The sequence below is a fragment of the Equus asinus genome, chromosome 13 (assembly GCF_041296235.1).
Source record: "Equus asinus isolate D_3611 breed Donkey chromosome 13, EquAss-T2T_v2, whole genome shotgun sequence".
NCBI classification, from domain to species: domain Eukaryota; kingdom Metazoa; phylum Chordata; class Mammalia; order Perissodactyla; family Equidae; genus Equus; species Equus asinus.
Genome location: NC_091802.1, coordinates 2,403,903 through 2,429,016, shown reverse-complemented (window position 1 = coordinate 2,429,016; position 25,114 = coordinate 2,403,903). Strand labels below are relative to the sequence as shown.

Sequence of the window (25,114 nt, the reverse complement as noted above, 5' to 3'; positions counted from 1 at the left end):
TGGTCTGGGGTGCTCAGACAGAAGAGCTTTAAATAACCCCCCAGGTGATTTGAATGTACAACCAAGTGTGAGAGGCACCGCTCCAAGTCAGTGCCAGCTGGAGAAGGTACATGGGTGCACGGGGCCTCAACTGAACAGTTCTGGAGAGGAATGATGACCAAACGTAGGGAATGATGAGGCCAGCTGAAAAACCAGAAGGAAAAAAGTGACAAAATAACCTTGAATTTTAGCATATGCTTCCCTACAAAGGAAAAACCTTACATGTTTTTCCTGCTATGTACAAATAGGGAATTTCAGTCCTTAGATGTTTTGGAAGAAAAATCTGGAGGGAAAAGCTGCTCAATTGGAATCCAATTTTCAGGCACTTTTTTCTGTGTCAGAGCCAGCCTGCCTGTGTCATTACTGAGCCATTTTAATGCTTTCCTTGGTGCAGTTCACATCAATGGAGACAGCACTGATATTTATAATTTCCCCTTTGTCCTGTCTTGCAGTGGGTTTCACACTTAACATAATCTACACATTTTCTACCATTTCTATGGATGGCTTAAAAGCAAGCTAATGGTAAAAACTGGGGATCTAAGAATTGAGATATGAAAGGGGGGTTTGCTAGCTGTGGGGACCAGAAAATGCCAATTTCCATTCTATCCCAGACTGTTAGTTCCTGCAGGGCCGGGAGCATGGCTTGTTTCTGCATTACTCCCAACACCTAGTATGGCACACTACACATAGTAAATATTTTGTAGTATTGTCAAGCAAGAATAACATTCTGTAGGTGTGGAGGATTTTTCCAGTTAATAAAATGCTTTCAAGCGGAACCCCGTTGAATCCTCAACAACTCTCTGCCCAAGTAGAGGTCGTTCTCTCCACTTTCCAGGTGAGGAAATGGGCTCAGAGAGTTTGGCTGATGCACAGAAGTCATGTTAGGACTTACAGGTGGATCTGGGAGCGAGAACCCAGGCATCCACAGCTCCTTCCCCTCCACAGAACCACCAGTAAATGGTGTCTTCAGTCATAAAAATCCAGCAGTGTGAACGGTCTATTCCTTTGAGATGTGACTGACACCACATCTCGGGAGAACAGAGTTTAGTATCACTGTTCAAATGACGTGAGATCAGATGATAGTTTATACACGGGGCCACTTTGCCCTGTCGTTGATACAAGTTCCCTTAGCATTTCAACTTGCTTAAAATTTCAACCTTTTCAACACTAAAAATATTTCCTCAAAAATTCAAATGGTGTTTCCAGCCCTGTTCCTTGGTGCTGCCTAGGGAGGTGGCATCTGAACTTAGCACTGTAACAAGAGTGCAGGGTGTTCTGGCACACTAGTCAGAGCGGTTGTCAAAAATCAAAATCAAGCGTACCAGGCTGGGTTACGGCCCTTGGCCACAAGGTGCAGAGAAACCAAGGGCCAGAACTTGCCACTGACGTCGCCTTCAGGATGTTGCTGGTGCAGCTGCTCCAGAGCCGAGTCGCTGTGGGGTTCGGGCATTTCCTCCAAGGACCAGTCTCTGTCCGCATCACCTGTGCCGGCACCAGACCACCAAGCAGGCAGTGAACCTATAGCTCCGTTTGCATTTTTTCTGTGTTAAAAAAAGGTATAAATACTGCACACATGCAAAAATATGCTTCCACGTCTGAATACAGAAATTAACAAAATGGAGCTCAAGTATAAGTGTTGAGTGGCTGACAACATCTGGAACAAGGAGGGAGCAAGGACATGGCACTGAATCAGGCCTCGCCCGTTCACAGCCAACAGGGGTCTCAGGGTCTCAGGCGGCCCGGAAACCGCCATAGACACAAGGCCAGAGAGAGGGCTGGTTTCTTCCAATAGAATGGTTTGATTTAGAAATAGGACAAACTCACTGCTTAAATACCTTTATTATTTTTTAAAAATTATTTGGACATTGATAGCTCTGCAAAATACTTCTCCCATCTCGAACCCTCAAACCCTTACCACATGTCCTCCCTAAAGAAACAATATATTCATACTTTGCACCCATTCAAATCTAATTTTTAAAAACAGGTAAGATTCAAAATCAAATATTACTTTCCTTTCCCAGAACTCGTTAGTAATTTTAAACCACAATGCAACATACTTAATGGCATTTCTTTTCAAAAATTAACTTATCAGACTATTTTATGAGGGAAAAAAATCAATTCAAGGCCTTATAGAGAATATAAATTCCCTGTTTCTGAAAGCAAAAGACATTGAGAAGCCCCTTTGCTCCCCTGGAGTTTGTGATTTCCACGTTACCGACAGAACCAGCACACAGATGGACTCTCTACTTCAGATGAGGCATTGCCTAGTTACTTTTGGACTGCAGCTGAAACGCTGTAAAGTTTAAAAGGATGGGTGGGTGGGAAGGGAAAATTCCAGCACAGAAGAGAGACGAGCCTGGGACTGCAGCATGGAAGCTTTGTGAGCAGTGGAGTAAGGAGAGCCCGATCCCTAGGGCCCCTCCTCATGGCAGGTTTGTTTGGGCTGGAGGAAGACAGCAGACGATCTGCAATCTGCACTCATTTCTTAATGATGAGTACAAGTGTCGACCAAAAATATTGCACATAGTACCAGAGGCATGTAAACCCCTGAGAAGGTTCAGGAAAGGATAACCACAGGTGGGATGATCCCCAAAGTTCCTTTGGGAACTAAGAGAAAGCAATGGAGTCGATGTTGATCGTTTGGGAGTTACTAAGAGGTGCAGAAATGATCCCTTCCCTATCCTCAATGGGCAGATTTTTACACGAACATCTTCATCACAAGATGTGTCCAAAAGATCCAGTAAAGGTACCACTTCCTCATCTCCCCCCATACAACCGGTGCACTTCATTACCTAGCTAAAAAAGGAAGGAGGAAATCCCACAAGAGAACCTGGCCCATCTGGCTAGCTGAACACCGGCAACATTTGCAAATGTCCTTCCCTGCCCACTGGACTGACCAACCGACCTCTCAGAGCCACACAAGGACCCGACAAGCTCCTGTGGGTGACTTCACCCCTCAGCGCTCTGAGTGGGGCCCGCATCCTTCAGGGAATTTGCAAAACGCGGATATTTACGAGCAGGCGTGAGAGGAGGACTGAGGTGAAATGAAACGGCATGTGCTGCCTAGAGAGAGCCGGCACGGTGCCACTGAATCCTCTACTCTTAGGTGACGCCCATCAGCTAAAGGGAAGCTCTGGCAAGTGTCATCTCATTACTGTGCGATCAGCTGGGTTTGACCAGAGCCAGCCATTCTGTTGCCTTTCAGAGTTTTAGAATCAAGAAAACATTTCTGCCTCGTCTCAGAATGGAATCATTCCCACTGCAGTCACTAGGGCAACTTCTTAGGGTTCCAGGGCCTTGACCTGACTAGAAGGGTCTAACTAGAGGCTGCACCTCTGCACAAAGCCTCCTGACTACACATCCTGGCTGTCCCAACGCCCACTGACTACTTCCCTAAATCTTTCTCCTTTAAGCCGTCCCCTAACACTCGATCTCAGTAACACACAGTACATGCCATTAAAAGGAAAGTCACTTTTTAAGAATAAAAGATATCCCCACCATCATCTAGACCAGAGTTTTGTTTTCTTACAAGCCCATGGATTGGCAACCTTCAGCTTGTTTTGCTCCTGTGGGTTACAACGCTGTCTTGTTGTTAAAGCTTTCCCTCTTGTATCTGAGTAAATCTCGTAAACCACCAGAAAATGCCACGCGCCCCCCCCCCGAAAACCCTGCCCATATCTGTGGGCTACAACCGATGCCAACCTATTAAGCTTTTTAAACATTTTTAAAAAAACAAAAACAAAACAAAAAACCACACACACACACTTTGGCACGTGAGCCTTGCGTGATCTGAGCGTGTTCATGTTCCCACCGCTCCCCGTCCCAACATTTCCGAGTCGCCATCTCAGGAGAGCGGCCCCTTCTGCCTGATGGAAAAGGTCACCGTGAAGCACTGCTGTTTTGAGTAGCAAAAGGAGGAGGTACAAATGCTAAACTGGCCCCAAAAACAGTTCTCACGTTTAGCACTATAATTTACGCAATGCTGCAAAACTTTTGTACCAGGATGACGAGTTTCAAACTGCTGGTTGATTAAATATACATTTACATATAGATATAGATATAAAAATTACTAAGTCAACATTTGCTGTTTTCAATGTGAAAACGATAAAATGTAATTCTGAATAACTGCATTTGCCATAGGGTCCTTGTTAAAGGAACCATAAAAATAATTTTGTAATAAAAAAACTCTTTTTTTTTTTTTTTAAAGTTTAGTATTGCCCTCAAGTTCAAAAGTTTGGAGCAAACGTGCTGAGTAAGCATGACTGGAATCTGTTCCTGCCAGGGATCTGGAAGCCTTAAATTTAAGGATCCCTGACGGCAGGCCCAGGGAACCTGCCAGCCGCTGACTAGCTTGGCGTGAACATCACAGGGCTAGGCAGCGCCAGCTGACCCTGTGAAGGAATTAGCCTCCGCCTCACGTCTCATTGGCAGGTGCCGCTGCAGCCCGCCAATCCCTGCACAGAGCTCTGCGGGGCACACACGTGCTGGGGCTCTGCCTTCTCTTGAGCTACCAGACTAAGCAGCTGGGGAAGCGAGGGGGCCTGGGGCCTGAGTGGGGACCACTGAGCACCAAGGCTGAGGGTGACCGAGGCTCTGACCTTCTACTCGGCTGGAGGAAGGAAGGGGCATTTCAGTGACGCAAGTTAGCTGTGCAGGACGGAAAAGTGCATTTAAGGTAGCTGAAAAACAGATGAAGCCCGAACTGCCACAGAGAGGGAGGGAGAGCAGAGGCCGCCCCCTTCCCCCGCCCTGCTGGGCGGCCATGCTCCTGGGATTCTGTAGGTTGACATTCATGCTTCTGATGCGAGTCTGCTCATGGAGAAACAGGAACACACGTCCTCCGTTCCGGCAGGTACACAATTTTCTTGGCAAAGTTCTTTTTTGCCAAGTTCAGTTTTATTTGGCTGCTTCTGAACCGCTGTCACCGGAACTCATAGATGGGTGCGCTGTACTCGGGAACATGCGTTAGGTTGAGAGACTGATACCTGCAATGCGGGAGACAGACGGGAGGCAGTCGCCTAAGCAGCCTGGACCCAACGAGGGTGTCAGAAAACTCCCCCCCGCCTCCACCGGCGCTCCCGACACACCACACTCTTAGAGTGGAATGCAAATCCATCTCAGGCTGCCTCAGGTGAACTGAGTTTGGGTTTATTTCTCTTTCTTTGGTTATTCCTCCTGAACTACACAGCAGATGAGCTGCTTTCAGGCCTCTGCTCTCTCCACGAAGCAATCACAGGGCGTCTTCTAGAGCAGAGGCTGCGCAAGCTCTGGAGCAGGACGCAGCTTCCTAAAGCCCTGCCCACCCCGCCCTTCGTCTGCCCACCGTCCAGCATCACAGCTCCTTCTGCAATGTCAGGTTGTGAGAGCCTCAGAGCCCCATGGCCAACACAGCCGGATCCTAATTCTCCCAGCATAACCTGCAAAGCACTATGCCATGTGACAGAAGCCAGACACAAAGGCCTATAGTGTACGACTCCCCTTACACAACATATCCAGAACAGGCAAATCCACACACGGAGAAAGTAGACCTGTGGATGCCTAGGGCTGAGAGGGCATGGGGAGGTGGGGGTGACAGGGTTCCTTTTTGGGGCGATGAAAATGTTCTACAATCGATTGTGGGGATGGCTGCAAAACTCTGTGAATCGACTAAAGCTCACTGACTTGTACACTTTAAATCAGTGACCTTTATGGTATGTGAATTATATCTCAATAAAGTTGTTATTTAAAAAAGGATATGAAAAGTTTAAAAACTCATCTGAGAACAGAACAGCTACTGAAACCTAACAAGTGGCTCTCAAGGAGCCGAGACCACATGGAGGCCCAGGGCATTTGCTTGTGGGTGTCATTTTGCGGCCACTGAACAAGGAATTTGAGCCAGCCCAGAGTAGCATCATTCACAAGTCACCAAAGTGTGAAAATTTGAAAGAAAATCAAGTGTTTCTGCGTTCAGAGAGGAAATCAGGTGTTTTATGATATGGTTTGCGCTTCAGGTAAAGCAAGGTGATCACACAAGCAGCGAGGGGGCAGGAGAATGCCAGAAGGTGACAACAGCTAGCACCTGAGGTGGCACACAGTCCTCCACCTCTGGTGAGACAAAGGGGACAACTGTCAGCTCCCATGAGCCCCTAGGCCAGCAGACTGAAATCAAGTACATGTGGGACCAGCGTCTGAGGAATATGACCCCAAAATTAAAAAGGCTGCTGACAGCAACATTCACTGCCACAGATCTTACATTTTAGTTACTGAATAAATTTGGGAGAAATAAATACAAAACCAGCAAGACTGAGATAAACATCATTGACAGTCTAGCACTGCTTGAAAGCACGTGGCAGTGAGTTCCCTTATCTGGTACTCCATTTTCACCCTGTTTACTCTGCTCTGTGGCTAGGGATGAGTCCCTAGCAGGAAGAACCGAGATCATTTAAAGAAGTCCTCTCCAAATAGAGCAGGAAATCTACGCAGAGACAGGTGGGGAGATTTTCTTTTGGATTTGGTGAGGGAGGGAGAGCCGGGCCAGCCAGCCTCGGCGGCGGCCTCGGGGTCCATACCATTCTGAGCTCCTGTGGTAATAGTAGCCCTCTATGGAGGCTGCCGACCTCTGGAAGCAGATGTAGTAGAACCCGGCAAAGGAAGCACCACTGATGTCTTTGATCGTGTGGTCCGGGACCAGGAACTGCTCCTGCACACAGATGGAGGGGGTCAGTAACAGACGCCTGCCCCAACCACCTCTGGGGCCTCCTAGTTAAGCTTCAGGTGGTTCTAAGGTTCCACTACCACATGGTCCAGCCAGCACTTGCTGGGAGATGGTGAGCCTCTGTGTTTCAACCCGACTTGTGAGTAGCATTCATGTGCCACTCGAGTAGTCTACATACTAACGCAGCAAACTGTGTCTTGAGCTCCTAGGATCAGCAACTGAAAGTACTGTGATCCAAACAGCTCACAGATGAATCAACACCTGCATACCTTTCAGAGCCCACAGTCAGAATGGCCCAGGAAGAACAAGTTTCTGCTCCACTCCTGAAACTGTCACTAGGTTCCTGATCACCTCTAAAACAGTAGGCCACTTCTGTTGGCCTGTGGATTATCCTGAGGGTGGATCAATCATCAGTAGCCCCCGTAATACCCCTCAAAATGCTCTCTACCTCAACAGCGGCAATCTGAATGGTACTAGTCTTTTTTTTTTTTTTAAAGACAGGCACCTGAGCTGACAACTGCTGCCAATCTTTTTTTTCCTGCTTTTTCTCCCCAAATCCCCCCCCAGTACATAGTTGTATATTTTAGTTGTGGGTCCTTCTAGTTGTGGCATGTGGGACGCTGCCTCAACATGGCCCGACGAGCGGTGCCATGTCTGCGCCCAGGATCTGAGCCAGTGACACCCTGGGCCGCCGAAGTGGAATGCACGAACTTAACCACTGAGCCACAGGGCCTGCCCCAGAACGGTACTATTCTTGATCGGGCACCTTATGAGAGGCAAGTTTGTTATCTCCAGCTACAGCCAAGAGTTGTAAAGGCCACATCCTCATACCTACTCTTCCTGAGGACATGAAGGCAGAGGCCCCAGGGCCCTAGGTCTACTAAAAGCCCAAAGGGGTGTCACCTGAGAAATTCTTAGGAGACAAAACCACTCCATCGCTCTTTGATTTTAAGATGCTCTCCCTTCCCTTCCTCAACCTGTGAAGCTGTAATTTCTAAAATGAGAACCTTACGAGATACTTCCTTTAATAGGTTTATTTAGTTGGCATATCTCCCACTAGATGGTCAGCTCGTGAGGCCAGGATTCAGCATTAACTCTCCACACCTAGCAACTGTCTACTTAAAGAGTGATGATGCCCGCCCCCTAAAATTATTAGCTAACCAAAGTAAAGATTGGGAATGACTACCCTAAACGATTCGTCTGTATGAAATCTGGCAAGACTCCAAGATAAACAAGCTTTTTCCCACAGACCGGGGACTACTGCTTGGAAGCGGGTGTGTGTTCAGAGCGATTTAGCAAACTTGCTTCACGATTTGCTGTCTCGTGGCTGTAACACATAACCATCTTGTTATCAAAGCAGGAGGCATAAATGACTCCTCAGCCTGAAGCCAATCCATCCAGATGGAGTGGAAAACCCAAATTCCATTCCTGCTCCCTCATTTCCTGAGCTGTCGGGAACCAGAGGAGCTGAGACTGAGCCCAAGGGCAAGGACGTGGTGGAGGGAACAGTCACTTAAATGGCGTCTCAGCCCCTGGCTGAGAATAGGGGATAAAGGATGATTGAATTCAGAGAGTTTGGCTCCACCCTGAATCCAGAGAACACTTGGGATGGTTCAACCTGGAGGGTCAAAGGGCTTCTTGGGTGGGAGAAAGGAAAGGGAGAAGACACAAACAACAGTGTCGAGGGGGAGCAACCCCCAGGCATGAATTCATCTGCAAACCATCAAACAGGTTAACCAAAGAGAAACCATCCGGGATGCCAGCAGTTAACCCGTGAGCCCTGGAGCTGTGTCTGCTTTTTATGAGTAAGTAAAGACTCTGCCATGAAAATAACCTGTAACAAGCACTGGACACGGGAAGCGGATTCAGGGTGGGGGCGCTGGCATACACTACAGGAGCTGGCGCAGTCAGAAGACGACCTCGGAGCAAGATCTTACCTTCCACCTCATAAAGACATAATCCCCATTCTTCAGCTCTTCGTAATCAAAATCATCTGAATTAAATGATTTTGCATACTGATAAAAAGCCAGAAACTTGCCCTGAAAGCAAAAAAATAAAGTATAAGAATTGATCAACAGAGGGAGAGGCTGGGGTCAGGACACCCTTCCGTGCGCAGGTCAATCGCCTTTTCAAAGGCGCGACAGCTGGTGGACGCGGCACCGGCAAGAGCAGTGAAGGCCAGGATGGAGACGGAGAACTTCGGTCACCCCAGTGAACTCAGACCTGGGCTCCGGCGGAGGCCCCACTGGGCTGCGCCTGCCTAAGGCCCAAGGAGAAGGCTGCAGGATAGAAACGGGGCTTTTACTCAGAACACCCTACCACAAATAGACAAAGCCAAGAAATGAGCGAGAAGATCTCTGTAAGTAAATCAACAGTAGCAAAGAGTCACGCAGAACGGCTCAGAAGCAGCCTGTGGAGCCTCAGGGGAGAGTGGGTTTAGTCAAGTGGGGTCCTCTGACATAATACGGTTTGGGGCCAGCTAGTTAAGTAGAAACTGGAAATGGGTAATATATGGTTAAGATAAAAAAAAAAAAGGAGACCAGAAATAGGTTACAAAACTATATTTTATGATCCCATTTTTGTACCCCCTAAAAATAATATATATCCAAAAGAGATTCAGGAAAAGGTTAACACCTGTGTTAGCATCAGGTGTTTTCATTAAAGATAATTTTTTTTCCTTTTGCTTTTTGGTTTTTCCAAATATTTTAAAATAAGCATGTATTAATTTTATAAGAAAACATCTTAAATAAAAAGATACAAAGATATTAAGTCATAGAATTTGACACATAGCTATTTTTATTCTAAGTAGATAAAACAGATGGAATCTTGACTTTATAGTACCACTCTAATACCAACTTTAAATACCATGCAGGAAAATTTGAGGGTGAAACACAGCATCTCTGATTCCAGTTTACAATGGAAAATGATGCCATCAGTCAAGTTTATTAGACACTGTACATTCCTGACAAACTAAGGCACAATACAGAGCTCCGAGTCCCCTGTGGGGATCTGGGAATCCTAGTAGGTGGGGAAAGTTGTGGAAAGCAGGGAGGACCGCATAGGAAGCCAGAGGTGCGGGGTGAGGAACAGCTGCGCGCCCAGCTCCCTCCTCCCACTTCGCTCAGCGTGCCGTGCTGGCACCAAGGCTGGCCTCCTAGCCCCTCTTTCACTCCCAATATTTCAATCCAGTCTAACAAAGCCTGGAATCCCAGGTGTCTTTCAGGGTTCTAAAGGAAGTCAATGAGAAAATTAAGAGTGCTTTCCTAGTACTTAATTTGCAGCCAAGCTAACCTAAAACAGGGTTTTCACCGGGCCTCAAAGACCTTGGTTTTTGCAGGACCAGTCTGAAATGGAAAACAGGGTTGAATGGGAGACAGGCTGTGGTTCACTACGAGGAAGATTTTTCTCTTTAGGGCTGACCAGGAGAAGAAGGGGCCATCTCAGGAGGTGGCGCCGCGCAGGCAGAGATGGCATCAGGCAGGGTGGGACCAGACGGCACCAAGGAGCCCTCCAACTGTTTTCTGACACTGGCACCATCATGCACCACTCGGCTGTGCTAACCGTCTAGATACTAGGATCTTTTTTTGTTTTAAGATTTTTTTTTCCTTTTCCTCCCCCAAAGCCCCTTGGTACATAGTTGTGCATTCTTAGTTGTGGGTCCCTCCAGTTGTGGCATGTGGGATGCCGCCTCAGCATGGCTTGATGAGCGGTGCTATGTCTGCGTCCAGGATCCAAACCGATGAAACCCTGGGCTGCCAAAGCAGAGCATGTGAAGTTAACCACTCGGCCACGGGGCCGGCCACTGGATACTAGGATCTTGTTCGTTCTCTCATGTTATAGAGACACAAATGACTGTCTAACTCTTAATGTCTATTTGCTGTAACAGTCAAAACATGTAGCTTTCAAAAAATGCTTTAAAAAGCTCAAGTTTAAATTCAATTGAAACAGTATTTGATAGATGCTCCTTTCCTAACTCAAGTAAAAAACATTAATAAACAAAGCAGCTGAGGCCAGCCCCATGGCATTGTGGTTAAGTTCAGCACATTCTGCTTCAGCAGCCTGGGTTCCTGGGTTTGGATCCCAGGTATGGACCTACACCACTTGTTGGCCCTGCTGTGGTGGCAACCCACAGATAAAGTGGAAGAAGACTGGCACAGATGTTAGCTCAGGGCTAATCTTCCTCAAGCAAAAAAAAAAGAAGATTGGCAACAGATGTTAGCTCAGGGCTAATCTTCCTCAGGAGAGGGGGAAAAAAAAAGCAAAGCAGCTAATCTACAGTGACATTAACTCAGACAAGAGTCTGCAGTAGGAATTCTCCCCAAGGACTACTCTGTCAGAATCAGGATAGACCCGTGCCAATGTGAGTGCGAGTGGGAGGAAGGAGGAGTTCCACAATCTTCATTACTAACACAATCATTTCCGGTTGGTTTAGAAGGTGAGCACATTGAACTTCCTTGGTGTTAAAAATTCACAATCAGCCTGGTTAACTAAGCCAAAAGGCTATTATGATAGGCTGAGAAATGGATTTTTGAGACACAAGACTTGAATGAGAACGGATGAAAAGACTTGAGGACAGTAACTCTCAGTAGTCCTGATGTGTTCGTTAGTGGTGATTGAGAACACGCTCCACACTTGACAGTTAAAAGGGGAGGGGCTAGACTTTTCAGTGGCACCCTGACAGTACTTAAGTTAAGAGTGTGTCTCCTCTACCAGGAGCTCGGATGAGAAGAAGCCTCCTGTGGCAGTGCCCACAGGGACAAGCTGACGGGAGGGGCGGGTTCCCAGGGACTGGCCTCTCACCAACCCTAAAGTGAGAGGCCATTACTATATGTTTCCCAGGGTCTCCCTAGGCACAGGTGATTAGAAGGGGACAGTGCACAGGAGATGGACAAATGGTTAGAAAGGAAGGGGATAGTGATTAAGATCCTGAGAGCTAAGTTCCTCAGCTCCCAGCAGCCCCTGCGGGGCCCAGAGCAGATGAAAGACTTTACTCACCCAGTGTTTCCGATCAACGTCTTCATCCGCATCCCACTTTCGAGTTAAGAAAGGGTGTTTTTTGCTGATTATTTCTCCTTCAAAGAAGGTCGTAAGGGTTGGATACTCCTATAGTAAAAACCCAAATATCAAAACAAGATGTTGAATAGGAGTTTAACCTTTCACAAGTGAAGTACCAGCCTTGCTTTAACTTCTTCCCAACACTCTGACGAACACAACCACACTAAGAAACAGCCCAGACCACAGTGCAGTCTAGGGGCGTGCCGAGGGCTGTGGAGGGGCCCACAGGGGGCTCTTGGGCTTCAGGGACTTTGCCAGAAGCAGAGGGCCCTTCTGTGACTTCACTTGTTGTGTGTTGATCTCTAGAAAAGAATTTGGACAATTCCTACAAGTAAATTCTGAATATCCTAGCACACAAAGCAGACGATAACTTAGTAGGTTTTACTTTCTAAGAAAAATACCCCAAGAGTCTCTAAAATCACAGTGTCAGAGCTAAGTCTCCCGCAAGCCGTAACCTGGCCCAGTGCTTCTCCAACTGGCTCAGGGGTTTGTCCCTTTTACACCATGAGGGGCATTAGCTGGTGTGCCCCTTTAAAAACCATGTGTCCTTGAGGCTCCTGTCTGGGCTGTGCGCCAACACTCACAATGATAACAGTCCTGGGCTTGGCCAACCCAGCTGCTTTCTCGTGGGAGAGTTAGCACCAAGACCCTCACGGTCTGAGGGAACATGGAGGCCCTCCAGGGGGGCTCTGGTCCTCGGAATGCAGGTCATTCAGGGATGATCCCCCTTGGCAAGCACACGGCCTTTGTTCCTCTGCCCACTTAAGCCAGCTTCTCTCAGGGGGCAGTAGTGGGTGCACACCGCTGTCCAGCCGGCCACCACTGCACCTTCCCTGTAAGTAACTCCCAATAAAGCCACACGTCTCGTTCGCTGTCTCCGGGTCTTTTCTCTGGAGTCTCAGCAACCGATCCCGCACTGCTCACCCAGATGGGTGTGTGGTAGAACATTTGGTGAGCCAGCCAGAAGCCAGAAAAAAATCGCCTCATCGCCAAGACTATGAGGGATGGGAAGGGGAAATCGGCAGGGTAATCCCGGGTTGGCTAGTGTCCTCCCTGTGGGGGCCAGTCACCACCACCCTTGATGGATGGGGCCCACTGTGTGAGTACGGGGTGGCCCGGAAACGCCAAAGGGCCTAGGGGCAAGTCCTGGGCATGAGAGAAGCCCAGGCCATTGCTACAGCTGTGGAGTAGCCCCTCTCCACTGCAGGAGGCTTGCAATGAAGGCAGGGAAGTTCTGGGCAGGATAAATGACGAGAGAAAGAAATCAGAAGCCCGGGTGGTAGCTGCTGCAGTGGGATGGCCCCTTCTTACTGGTGTTCACTTAGCAACAGAAGCCAAAATGGAAACTAAGGTGAAGGTGAGGCAGCTACAAGAGAAATTAAAATTAGAAAGGGAAGCACGCTGGTTCAGGTCAAACCACCAAGGCTCTGTCCACACGCCTGTGGGAGTCTGAGGAGAGGACAGAGGTCTGAGCAGCCCCGACTGGCAGGGGCGGGTCCTACCACCTGCCTCCGCCTGTTCAGCAGGTGCATTCCCCCAGGAGGGGCTCCACTGCCGCAGAGCTGTGGGACTGCAGAACAAGTAAACTAAATAGATGCGGAAAGGATAAAAATTTAGGGAACTTGTTAACGGTAATTATGTGTTATGGTGTATGTACTTAAACTAACCCAAGATGATGGCTAACTGCTTTAATGTTACTGGAAGTTTTTGTGAGTAATCTAAACATAATTCTTGGGAACAAATGATTTAAATAAAAATGGGTAAGAGTTTTCAGGTACAATAACTACGTTTTATGGTATAAACGCTTGAAAAACAGCTTCCAAAATCTTTTTGGTAACTTGAAACTTTAGAGTTTTGCTAAATTAAGTTAAATGATAAAAATTCATTGAGTATCTAGGTCATCTTCCAAACAAGATAACATATTAAAAGCTGATTACTAAACACAGATTTGTCTGCCTTTGGTTTCTTATCTCAAAGAAACTAAAAAATGATTGGGTTTATTGATAAACATGTTTTGTACATGCTGAGGAATTTTCTATGAGAAAACACATATCTATTACAATCTCTATACAAGGAAAGTAAAATGTATGTTTTCAATAAAGAAGATATAAAGAAGAGCTATTTTTCCTTGTTTTGTTAAAAAAGATAAATTTGTCCTAAAGTACTAGGAAGGAAAAAAAAAAGACATAGGACAAATTCTAAATGTAAAAAATAAGTAACAAAAGGTTTGCGAAAGTAAAACCTGGAGGAGTTTTGTGTATGGTCAAGTTGGCTGAGATTAAAATAAATAAGTTTCAATATCAAAAGTAAGGCAGTCACAAGAATAGCCACTGGCTCCAGTACGTGCAGAGGAGTGAGGACAGGCCAGGAGTGTGTCCAGCCAGGGCAGAAAGTGCCCGCGGGGGCAGGGAGAACATGGTGAATGCCTGGTCTAGCCACCCGCACCAGCACAAACAGCAGGCCGCCTCGACTCCTTGGCCCTCCCTCCACTCCAGCGTGGCCCAACTGAGGCTGAGCGAGCCGCAGAGAGCAGGCTGCACAGCGACGGACCGCTGCAGCCCGGGGAGCAGCAAGCACCCCTTGGGAAAAAGTGAGAAACAACCAAATGCTGTCTGGTGGCTTTAACAGCGCCCCCAGTGACAGCCTGGGAACACCCTAGCCCCCTCAGCTAGGGGGAGGGCCAAAGGACCTTGACCCATACCCGCAGCGCCGCGCAGGTGGCTCAGGTATTGGGGGACCAAACACCACACGTGGAAATAACGTCTTGGTCTACAGGAGCAAAAAGCATTTTGCTGTTGGGGACAGAAATGAGCAAAATGACTTCCATCACTTCCCGCCCCACCCTGCGGCAATGCTTCTACAACACCGTCAATGGACAAAACCCCCCAAGGTTGCCTTGCTTCATTACACAGATGATGTCATATTAACCTCTGAGTCTTCTCCAGACCTTCAAGAAGCCCCCAGCTCGCTCAACGCCCACCTACGCCGACGAGGATGGGTGGTGAACGACAACAAAGTGCAAGGGTCTGGGTTGTCTGTCAAACACTTGGGCGTTAGCTGGTTGGAGAAGACAAAAGTGGTTCCTGCTACTGTCATAGCAACTGGATACAGATAACTGGCCTCTTTAAAAGTTGCTGCCAAAGGGTATGATCTGGGACTGGGGGACCATCCAGCAGGAGGCCTTCACCCAAACCCAAATAACAGTGAAACAAATCCAGTCCTTGGGTGTTTTAACACGATGACAACCACGTGAACTGGATGTTTCCAGTTACCCAGAGGGGTTCGGATGAGGTCTCTGGCAGAGGCACAGCAATAAAGAAGTGCCCCTCGGCTTCTGGCCTCAACTGTGGAAAGGGGCTCCCCCTGCGGATGGCACAATGGGCACAACAAAAGTGGACCATTAATGGTCACCTGTTGTGGGGGACAGAACTCTAGGATGGTATCCGGCAGCAGGTCCGGGGAATGACGATAACAGTGTGCAGTGTGTCTGCACATCAGGCGACAATGCTACCAGGAAGCCAACAGAGGAGTTAGCTCAGACCCATCTCCTGGAAGAAGTGCCAACTGAAAGAGCGGCAGAGTGGCTACACAAGAAGACTGGGCACAAAGGACAAAGGACCTTCTGGGCTTTTGCCAGGGCCTGGGGCCTCCCCCTGTGCTATGCTGGTGTGGTGCAGGTCTGTTGGTGTGCCCTTCTTGTTCCTTGGAGAGACCCTGAGCCATTCCCAAGAACAGAGGCCAAATTGCCAGAGACAACCAGCCCACTCAATGCTGGCAGATGGACTAGATCAGGCTCTTGCCTCTTTCTCAGGGCTGCCAGTATGCTCTCACTTGTGTGGACACGTCTACAGGACTGCTACAGATATACCCCAACAGAGGGCCACTCAGAAGACCACCATGAGAGGCCTGGGACACCTCTGTGCTGTGTACAGTGTTCCCACAGACATTGACAGTGACCAAGGTACACATTTTACTGCTCACCAGGCACAGACATGGACTGATCAGATGGACATACATTGGCATTTTTACCTGCCATACAACCCCACGGCCGCAGGGCTAGTGAAACAAACGAATGGCCCGCTGAAATAATTGAGTACAGAAAACAGGACCCTAGCCCACTGGAGATGCCTGACAACTGCAATATGGCAAGTAAATGAACAGGAGAGGCGAACTCAACCCAGTGCCTATCAGACGCTGACACAAACACTGATATGACAGTAGGTATACAGACAAGGGCTAATCGAGAAGAGAAACTGCAACCATAGAGGGGCACTCACAACAACTTGCTTTTGCCTCTGCTACAGAACTCCCTACTGGGATCCACGTGGTCACTTGGCCCTGGGACTGGCAGGTGGGGCCCCGCTGCTGTGGTCTCTTAGCTCCTTGGGAAACAGGCTTAGAGCAGGCTATCACAGTGACACCTTCATCATGGGGGGGGCCACCCAAAACCTCCAAACTTACTAATCCAGGGCCTCCGATTTCTCAAGTACGTTCATCCTTTCCCTCTGGTGTGTTATATTAACTGGTGTGTTCCTCCTTCATCCTATACCACTGCCCCTGGGGTGCCCACACCAACTGCACAAGCGGTGTGGTATTGGTGGCCTGGCTTGAAACCACAGGCTGGTACCACACTGACTCAAGGTACTGCGACTGCATGCGTCTTGCTGGACGGCCGTGACCTCCCTCTTCTGGTCCCCTCTAAACATCTTACTTTTCGTCCTTAGGACAATGTCTGCCAACCTTTTCGTTTCTTGGACACACCGTTACTGACATACAAAATCACTCCAATGCTGGGTCTGCAGCGAGCTGCCTCTCTCTTCAACCACAGGGTTACCATGGCATCTCCAAGCTGCCAGCGCCTCTGACTGGAGGGCCCTGCGAGAGCGGAAGAGTGCCCCCTACTTTCCTACCCCTACCCACCCCCTCATCAAGCAGCCTGTCCTTGCCTCTTACACTGCCACGCGAAAGTATATCTTCCAGCCTGAGCGTGAGCAAGCTAACGTAACTCCGAGGGTGGGGTGCTGTTTTTGATGCTGTAGGATGGTTCACTGCTGTACAAATAGAATTAAGAGGTTCCTTTCCCTGGTGTGTTGAACGTCACAATAACGCCATATCATTAAATAAAGTATTTCAAAAAATATGGGGTGGACACCTAAAGCAATGTGTAACCAAACAGTTACCATTACTGCTGATATGTGGCTGGGAAAACAAGACACACCATGAAAGGGGCCTATGCCTCTCCTCGGGGTGGCTGTGGGCTTGTGGCACCCACGGCTGGCCCTATCTGCCTTATAATTGGACTGGAAAATGTACCTGGGGGCCCCTACATCCCCACACGCATTCTGTCCTCCCTTCAACAGCTTCCTTGTAACTGGGAGGCAGTCCGTGACCGCCATCGTGTGCGACATACGGCTGGGTGCTTCTACCCCCTCGCCATCTTTTCTCCACAGGCTGCGGTTGTGGATATAGAACGGCAAGTGTCTGCTTTAGCCCAACATATGGCCACAGCCCTCAAGAATAGTGGACATGCAATAACTCTGCTAAATGAAGACACCTCCCAGATGAGACAAGCAGTGTTACAAAACAGAATAGCCTTGGACACGTTTACTGCAGCCCAAGGGGGGACCTGGGCCCTGATCACAGTAGAATGCTGTGTATATATCCCTGATTATGCCCCCAATGTTTCCTGCACAATGGCCTCCTTATTGCTCACGTACGGGCCACTGACAACCTGTCCACAGACCTGGCATCTGCTAGGACACAATCCTTCCCCTCCACCTGGCGACATGTTTTCTTTGGAGTCCTTGCCTTTTCACTGCTTCTTTTATTTTCATGTTGTGCTCTCTACTGCTGTTGTGGACTCTGGCTACAGTGCTCCTCTGTGTCTGGCTCAAGGGAAGCCACGGAAGACTGGCGCGATGAGATTGTAAGAGCCAGGCTGGCCCAGTGGCGCAGCAGTCAAGTTCACACGTTCTCCTTTGGCAGCCCGGGGTTTGCCAGTTCGGGTCCTGGGTGCAGACATGGCACCGCTCATCAAGCCATGCTGTGACAGGCGTCCCACATATAAAGCAGAGGAAGATGGGCATGGATGTTAGCTCAGGGCTAGTCTTCCTCAGAGAAAAGAGGAGGACTGATAGCGGATGTTAGTTCAGGGCTAATCTTCCTCAAAAAAGAAAAGCTTGTAAGGGCCATTCGGACACAGGGCGGGGTGGAGTGTAGGGGCATTAGCTGGTGTGCCCCTTTAAAAACCACGTGTCCTTGAGGCTCCTGTCGGGGCTGTGCACCAACACTCACGATGATAACAGTCCTGGGCTTGGCCAACCCAGCTGCTTTCTCGTGGGAGAGTTAGCACCAAGACCCTCGCGGTCTGAGGGAGCACTGAGGCCCTCCAGGGGGGCTCTGATACTCGGAATGCAGGTCATACAGGGATGATCCCCCTTGGCAAGCACACAGCCTTTGTTCCTCTGCCCACTTCAGTCAGCTTCTCTCAGGGGGCAGTAGTGGGTGCACATTGCTGTCCAGCTGGCCACCACTGCACCTTCCCTGTAAGTAACTCCCAATAAAGCCACATGTCTCATTCGCTGTCTCCGGGTCTTGTCTTTGGTCTTTCAGCAACCGATCCCACACTGCTCACCCAGATGGCCATGTGGCGGAACACAACAATTCTTCAAATTTCCAGGTGTGGATTTTTTTGTAGAATACCTTGATATATGAGGGATACATTTAATTCTATCATATGAACTAAAGACAATTTATACCAGGGAAAATATATGTAGATCAGGTCTGCAGTGCAAAACCACAACCATAAAAAAAAATACTGTTGAAAAACTAAATAAGCTGTCACGCTAATTGGGTGCTCAGAAGACTCCTGTTAATTTTTTTCCAAATCCTTGGTGCCTCCTTATTACCAGTTGAACAAATAGCAAATAAAATTAACGGAAAAAAAGTTAACATTAAAAAAAGCTTACCATTTCTCTGCATTTGTAAAAACCAACGAATGAACCAAATGACCCCTTAGCCCAGCCTGCCAGCTCTGGTGTTTCTTGGGAGCACAGCGATGACGGCCACACCTGACAAACCATGGGTTACAGTCCTAGCGTCCCAGGGCCACAGAGCAACTTGGTTCTTCTTCAGACCCTATGTAAGCCCCTCTTGTTTTCTTTTTTTTTTTTCAAAGATTTTATTTTTTTTCCTTTTTCTCCCCAAAGCCCCCTGGTACACAGCTGTACACTCTTAGCTGTGGGTCCTTCTAGTTGTGGCATGTGGGACACCGCCTCAGCGTGGCTTGATGAGCAGTGCCATGTCCGCGCCCAGGATTCGAACCGATGAAACACTGGGCCGCCTGCAGTGGAGCGCGCGAACTTAACCACTCGGCCACGGGGCCAGCCCCATCTTGTTTTCTATTAAACATCTACATGTTTAAAATAAATCAGTTCTGATAGCTTTGCCAATTCTCCCAGCTGGGTGGGCCATGTTGCTCAGGACCCTCCTGAGAGAGACTGCTACAGCAAAACCCAGGAAATGACATCAATGCACAGCTGTGGTGACTGAGAAAGCCTCATGATGACACTCCGCCAGGGCATTCTATTCTATTACCAGCGGATTCTGAAATATTATACATTTAACACTCCCCCAAACCCATAACCTCCAAACCCCAACATTGTTACTGGATTCCTCATATAGATATTTATATACAAAGCGGGAAGAAATTAAACAGACGACTGGGGCTGGCCCTGTGGCCAAGTGGTTGGGTTTACACGCTCTGCTTCGGCGGCCCAGGGTTTTGCTGGTTCAGATCCTGGGCACAGACATGGCACCGCTCATCAGGCCATGCTGAGACAGCGTCCCACATAGCACAACCAGAGGCAATCACAACTAGAATATATGACTATGCACTGTGGGGCTTTGGGGAGAAGGAAAAAAAAAAGAAGATTGGCAACAGATATTAACTCAGGTGCCAATCTTCAAAAAAAAAAAAAAATTAAAGAGAAGAAAATTTCCTAAATGGAAACTCAATTTTTAAGGTATAAACTAAATTATACTAAGATGCTTTAGGAAGGAGTATTAATGAAAAAAGATCTATATTAAGTTAGCACCTGACTTGAGATTTTAAATTAAAAGCTATTTATATTGATTTTCTGAGTTATGAACTCTAATTTTTTTCAAAACTTCCACAAAGAGAGAGAAGAACAGGGGCCGGCCCAGTGGCATAGTGGATTAAGTTCACATGCTCCGCTTCAGCGGCCCAGGGTTTGCGGGTTTGGATCCCAGGTACAGACCTACACACTGCTCATCAAGCCATGCTGCAGCAGTGTCCCACATACAAAATAGAGGAAGAGTGGCACGAATGTCAGCTCAGGGATAATCTTCCTCACACACACAAAAAATAACGAGAGAGAACAAAATGGTAAGGTGGTCCTATTAAATACAAAGAAAATACTTACAGTTCAAATCACTAGTTTTCCTAATGAATAATTCTGCACTGACTTCTCTCTAAAAAATGTTTTATGCAATATATCACGGTGACTAGAACTCTGAGAATTAAATAAATACCTAAGGAATGAGAGCCAATGTGTGCAGAAGTCACCAAAAAGACAAAATAGGTCTCAGGGCAGGACCAGGAAATTCAAACACTTGACTCTAGCCAAATTGGTGGTAATTTATAAAGTCCAACACAAGCCTCTGTCAGTGAAGGTGGGATGTCAGAGGGGGGAGGCACCACCGGCCCCAGCCGGCAAGCAGGGGAGGGCTTCATGGGGGGGGGTCTGGCTGTCACCAGGCATTTAGGCTGCCCAACCCACTCCCCTCACAGATTCCAGGCCCGCTAAAAACTGTCTGATGATGGGTCCGGCTTTCTAGGTAGACTTGCCTTCTGGGAGATTAACATTCCATTGGCCAGTAAGTCAGAGAGAACCTCCAGAACATGCATGTACTTCGTTTAGTAAGTGAGTAAACAAGCACTCTTGTTTACGTATCAGTCTCTTATGAGTTTGGTTAGTGTGACCTGTCTCCCTGGTTCCAAGCAAGTCTAGCACAACCTCAGCGGGAGCTTCCAAACCGTTCCAAATCTGTCTAGTGAGTGAGTGCAGGGCCTGGCTGTGACTCCCCAAAGGCTGGGCTCCCAGGCCCCATGCCAGCGGCGGGGGCCCTCCCCAGGGATGGTACCTCTCCCTCCTGGTCGCTGGCTCAGAACTGCAAAGAGAATGTCATTTGACACCTATTCTCCATGATTCTGAGATTTCATTTTCAGAAAGCACACAAACTTTAAAGCTGTGCTTACTTGTGAATGTGAGGTGGCTAAGAGGCAAATTATCTCCAATTTAATAATTTTCCATATTGTATACATGAGGAAGACTATGACTAAAATCCAAACCATTTAAATAGTTTTATTAAAATAAATTATGTTTGATATTTTGACAACTATAAATGGGAAAGCAAACAAAAACGGATAACTGTATTTAATAAAGTTGTAAAATCATGCAAAGAATTGTCACCCTTTTCTGCATTTTACTGATTATCTACAGCGACCACGTATTAGATTTGTAATTTAAGAAGTTATTAAATAGTTGCACAATGCCATGACTATACTAAAAGCCAATGGATTGTACATTTTAAATAAATGAATTGTATGGTATGTGAACTATATTTCAGTAAAGCGCCTAAAAAAAAGTTATTAAAAAAGATGAATTCAAAGAATCCTGAGGCTTGAGCGGGACTTAGGAACCTCAGGGAGGACATGAGCCTTTCTCTGACTACATGCTGCGCCCACTGCTCGACCCAGAGCAGGCCACTCTGGGGAGGCGTGTGCCCCTGAGGTCACTCCGCCTGCAGGCAGGAAGTGCTGGCCAGGAGGGACGGCCTTCCCATTCCAGTCGGGAACCTCAGTCCTCCTGGGCTGGCCCCCAGGGAAGGGCCGTGCCCACAGCACCTCCTCAAGGGAGCCTGGCTGCTCATGACTCAGAAGTGCTTCCCTCAGTAAGGGTTACTTGCTCCCCATGGGAAGTTCACAGCATTTCTGTACACGGTTTCAGGATTTTTACTGCTATTTACCATTTCTGTGCAGCTTCCTATAACCAAAATGACTGGTTTTGGAGCCAGTGTTAACATTCCACACATCAAATTTTGCTGGTTTCCTTATGAAGTTAAATGTTTATGTTCTGCACTCAATTAATAAATAATTTGGCTGCCTGCGTCCAATAGGACACATCAACACTGCATTGTTTACTACATGTTTTCTACTGCCACAAAGTAAAAGCTTAGAGCCCTTCACTTGGCTTTCATCTTCAGCAAACTTCATAGGAAATTCTCACACTCCTACCAGAGAAGTAGGAGAGGCAGATGGAATCAAGGAGATGGAAACAATTGTTTCCAGACGGAGGTTAACCAGGGCCCCCGTTAGTATTCCACGTTTGTATCACAGTACAGCCTACCACTTGCTCTTACATTGTTTCCTCCTCACTAGCACAAGCCCCTGGAGGAGACTGAGCAGGTATTTTTAAATTTTTTTTTTGGGGAATAGTCCTGAGCTGACATCTGTGCCCACCTTCCTCTACTTTAAACGTAGGACGCCAGCCACAGCATGGCTTGACCAGCGGTGTGTAGGTCCTCACCTGGGATGTGAACTGGTGAACCCCAGGCCACCGAAGCAGAGCACGTGATCCCAACCACTACGCCACTGCACCGGCCCCCAGAACAGGTATTTTTAATTCTCATTTTACAGATGAGGAAACTAAAATAAGAGAAACGAAAGGGCAGGGAACCAGTAAGGGGTAGAGTGAGAATGTCACCTCGGCCCCTTTCCACTCTGTAGGCAGCATTTCCAAACCCTGCCGGGCTATAAAGATGGTGAGAAGTGCGAAGGCCAACAGGACCCTGCAGCCAGGTCAAGCCCAGGCCCTCGCTGTGGAGCGAGGCAGCCCGTTCACTCGCCTTCTTCCTGTTATTCACTAGTGCTCTTTCTTGCTTTCTCTGTTTCCAGGAGTTGTGAGGTTTAAAAAGTTGTTTTGAAGAAAGGAAAACACTCTACCTTTATGCAGTTACTTCTGTTAAGGATGATCACTGTTCATTGTTCCAGTGACCTGAGGGGTTGAAAGAACCTCAAAGACCTCCATTCTTGACCAATTGGTCCTTACCTCAGAAATTGTTAAACTTATGATGAGTGTGGTTGCTATATTCTTAATATATATTTTTTTCTCAAAAAGGGTTGAAAATAAAAACAGTCACACTGTAACTTACTTACAAACTTTTCTTTACAGATCTGTGAATCTGTGTGCTTTCCAACAGGACACATCAAAACTGCATGCTTTGTGTTTACCGTACAATAACCACACTGAAACCGGGCGCTCGAGCCAGGCCTCAGAGCGGTGAAACTGCCTCCTCTCATGCTCTGAGACTGCTGAGCAAGCGTTCCACTTTCTAGTCTGCTTCATTTGAAGGAGTGCTTACCTCAGTCAGGCCTTTAATCTTCAGGTACCCACAAAGGTAAGAGTTCCCTGTGTCCACATGCTGGAAAGAAAGGACAAACAGCCTTGTTACAAACAGAGGAACCATCAGGGGACAAGCTGGAGGGACTCTGGAAATCCACCTGTCCCTCGGTGAAAGGCACCTGCAAGGCCAGGCAGAGTAAGGGAGGCCTGGAGGTTGGTGCATGCCCAGAGCTCACTGGCCTTTGAGACCTTCGTGAGTCCTCCCCACCCACATGCCTGTTCTGATGAAGCAAACTGATCCCAGGACACTCTCAACTTCCTTCAGCTGCATATCTTGAGACTGAAGTACCTTTCTGGAATACCGAGCCCACTCAAACCTCATTTCAGTACTGCCTTCAAAACAAGTCTCCCGTTGGTCTACAGATTTTGTGTACTGCAAGGCCCTAGGCCTCTATGTCTGCCTGTAAACATGCTGTGATCCCTAACCTGGGCTTCAGTGGCCTCCTCATGTCTCTCTAGCCTATTTCTATCTCCATGCTGCTCAATCACCGGTCGAGCAAGTCTGCCACTCCCCTACATTTTCACTACGTACCATCCTGCATTATTTCTTTATGAAATGGGCAGAATGTTCAGGAGAGGCATCTTACAAAGATGTAGGTAGTATAAATTTCAACTATGAACCAAAATGCTGACCCAAAATCTGAATATATTGTGAATGTTCACTCTGTCCCTATCATATATGGATGCCTGTATTTCTTGATGAAAAGAAGAGCCTAAAATAAACAGGGGTAACAGGCATAGATTCTGAGGTTTAGCAGTCATCAATTATCAGTTGCTGAGACACCGCCAGATGCCTACCCAACAACCAATTCCCTACTTTTCCACGCACGCAGGGCCCAGATCTTGTTCTGGCACCTACCCTGCCTCTGCAAGCCCTGGTCAAGCCTGAGGGATCCAAGGCAAATATGTGTCCCCGTCCCCTTGCGAGTCATCAGTTTAGGGGTGAGTGACCCAGTTCTGACCAATTAGATGAATGTGTAAGTCTCCTGGGTGCTTCTGAGAGATTTTGGCTTTGAAGGGGCTCTCTTTCTTCCCTGGTGGTGGCAGCATCCACACACAGTGCCCTGTCCTGTGGCAGCCGTCTAGAGACCATGAGGAAAAACAGGCCAGGAAATGCCAAGGATGGCAGTACAGAAAGATGGAAGGAAACAGGCTGCTGAATGAGCCAGTCTGGAACCAAGCCCTCTCTAAACTCCTTGCAATGTGAGATAAGAGGTTCACTTATTCTTTAAGCTATTTTGAAATGGGTATGGTTACTGGCAGCTGAACGCATACTAACTAGTACATTTCACCCAAATTTATACTCATCCTGAATGGGCAGATTTTCAGATTTCATGACAGTGGGATTCACTCAGAGAGTAAACCCCTAGAATTAAAGCCAAACAGGGTACAGCGGTACTGTAGCACATTGAGACTTTAATGTTAAGTGAGGTCTCATTTTAAGAAACTGGAAAGGTTTTGTGGAATTTATCAGACTCGGGGACTCCACCACTTCCAAATTACCCCATAAATCAAATACTAAGGCGATCCGCAAAAACTGTAATGAACCCAGTCAACCAGACGAGGTCAGCACCAGAGCCAGTGGGTTCAATGAGGCTGAAGTGCTCCCAGTTTTGGTGCTGTGACAAAGGTATTCCATGTGAAAACTGCAAAAGCATCTGCTGACCTTGGCACTGGACATTATCTAAAGCAGCTGACCCGCACTGACGTGGTTCAGCAAAGAACTTTTATTAAAGGACACACAGCTCTAAGCCGAGGCCTTAAATTTCATGGATGCAGTTCTCACTGCCTTCAACATAGTCTGGGGTTTCACAGCTGCTGGAAAGGGGATCAGGTGGCA

General features: G+C 47.7%; 1 protein-coding gene across 1 annotated transcript in view; it reads right to left on the bottom strand.

Moving 5' to 3' along the window:
- Positions 1-1,863: 1,863 nt before the first annotated feature.
- Positions 1,864-25,114, bottom strand: part of GID4 (GID complex subunit 4 homolog) — a 27,476-nt gene continuing 4,225 nt past the window's right edge. The window contains exons 2-6 of the mRNA XM_044746095.2: positions 23,234-23,293; positions 11,729-11,836; positions 8,671-8,772; positions 6,588-6,718; positions 1,864-5,024 (exon numbers count right to left, since the gene is read on the bottom strand). Of these exons, the coding sequence (XP_044602030.1) occupies positions 4,961-5,024; positions 6,588-6,718; positions 8,671-8,772; positions 11,729-11,836; positions 23,234-23,293 (465 nt within the window). The 3' untranslated portion in view covers positions 1,864-4,960. The remainder of the gene's footprint in view (positions 5,025-6,587; positions 6,719-8,670; positions 8,773-11,728; positions 11,837-23,233; positions 23,294-25,114) is intronic.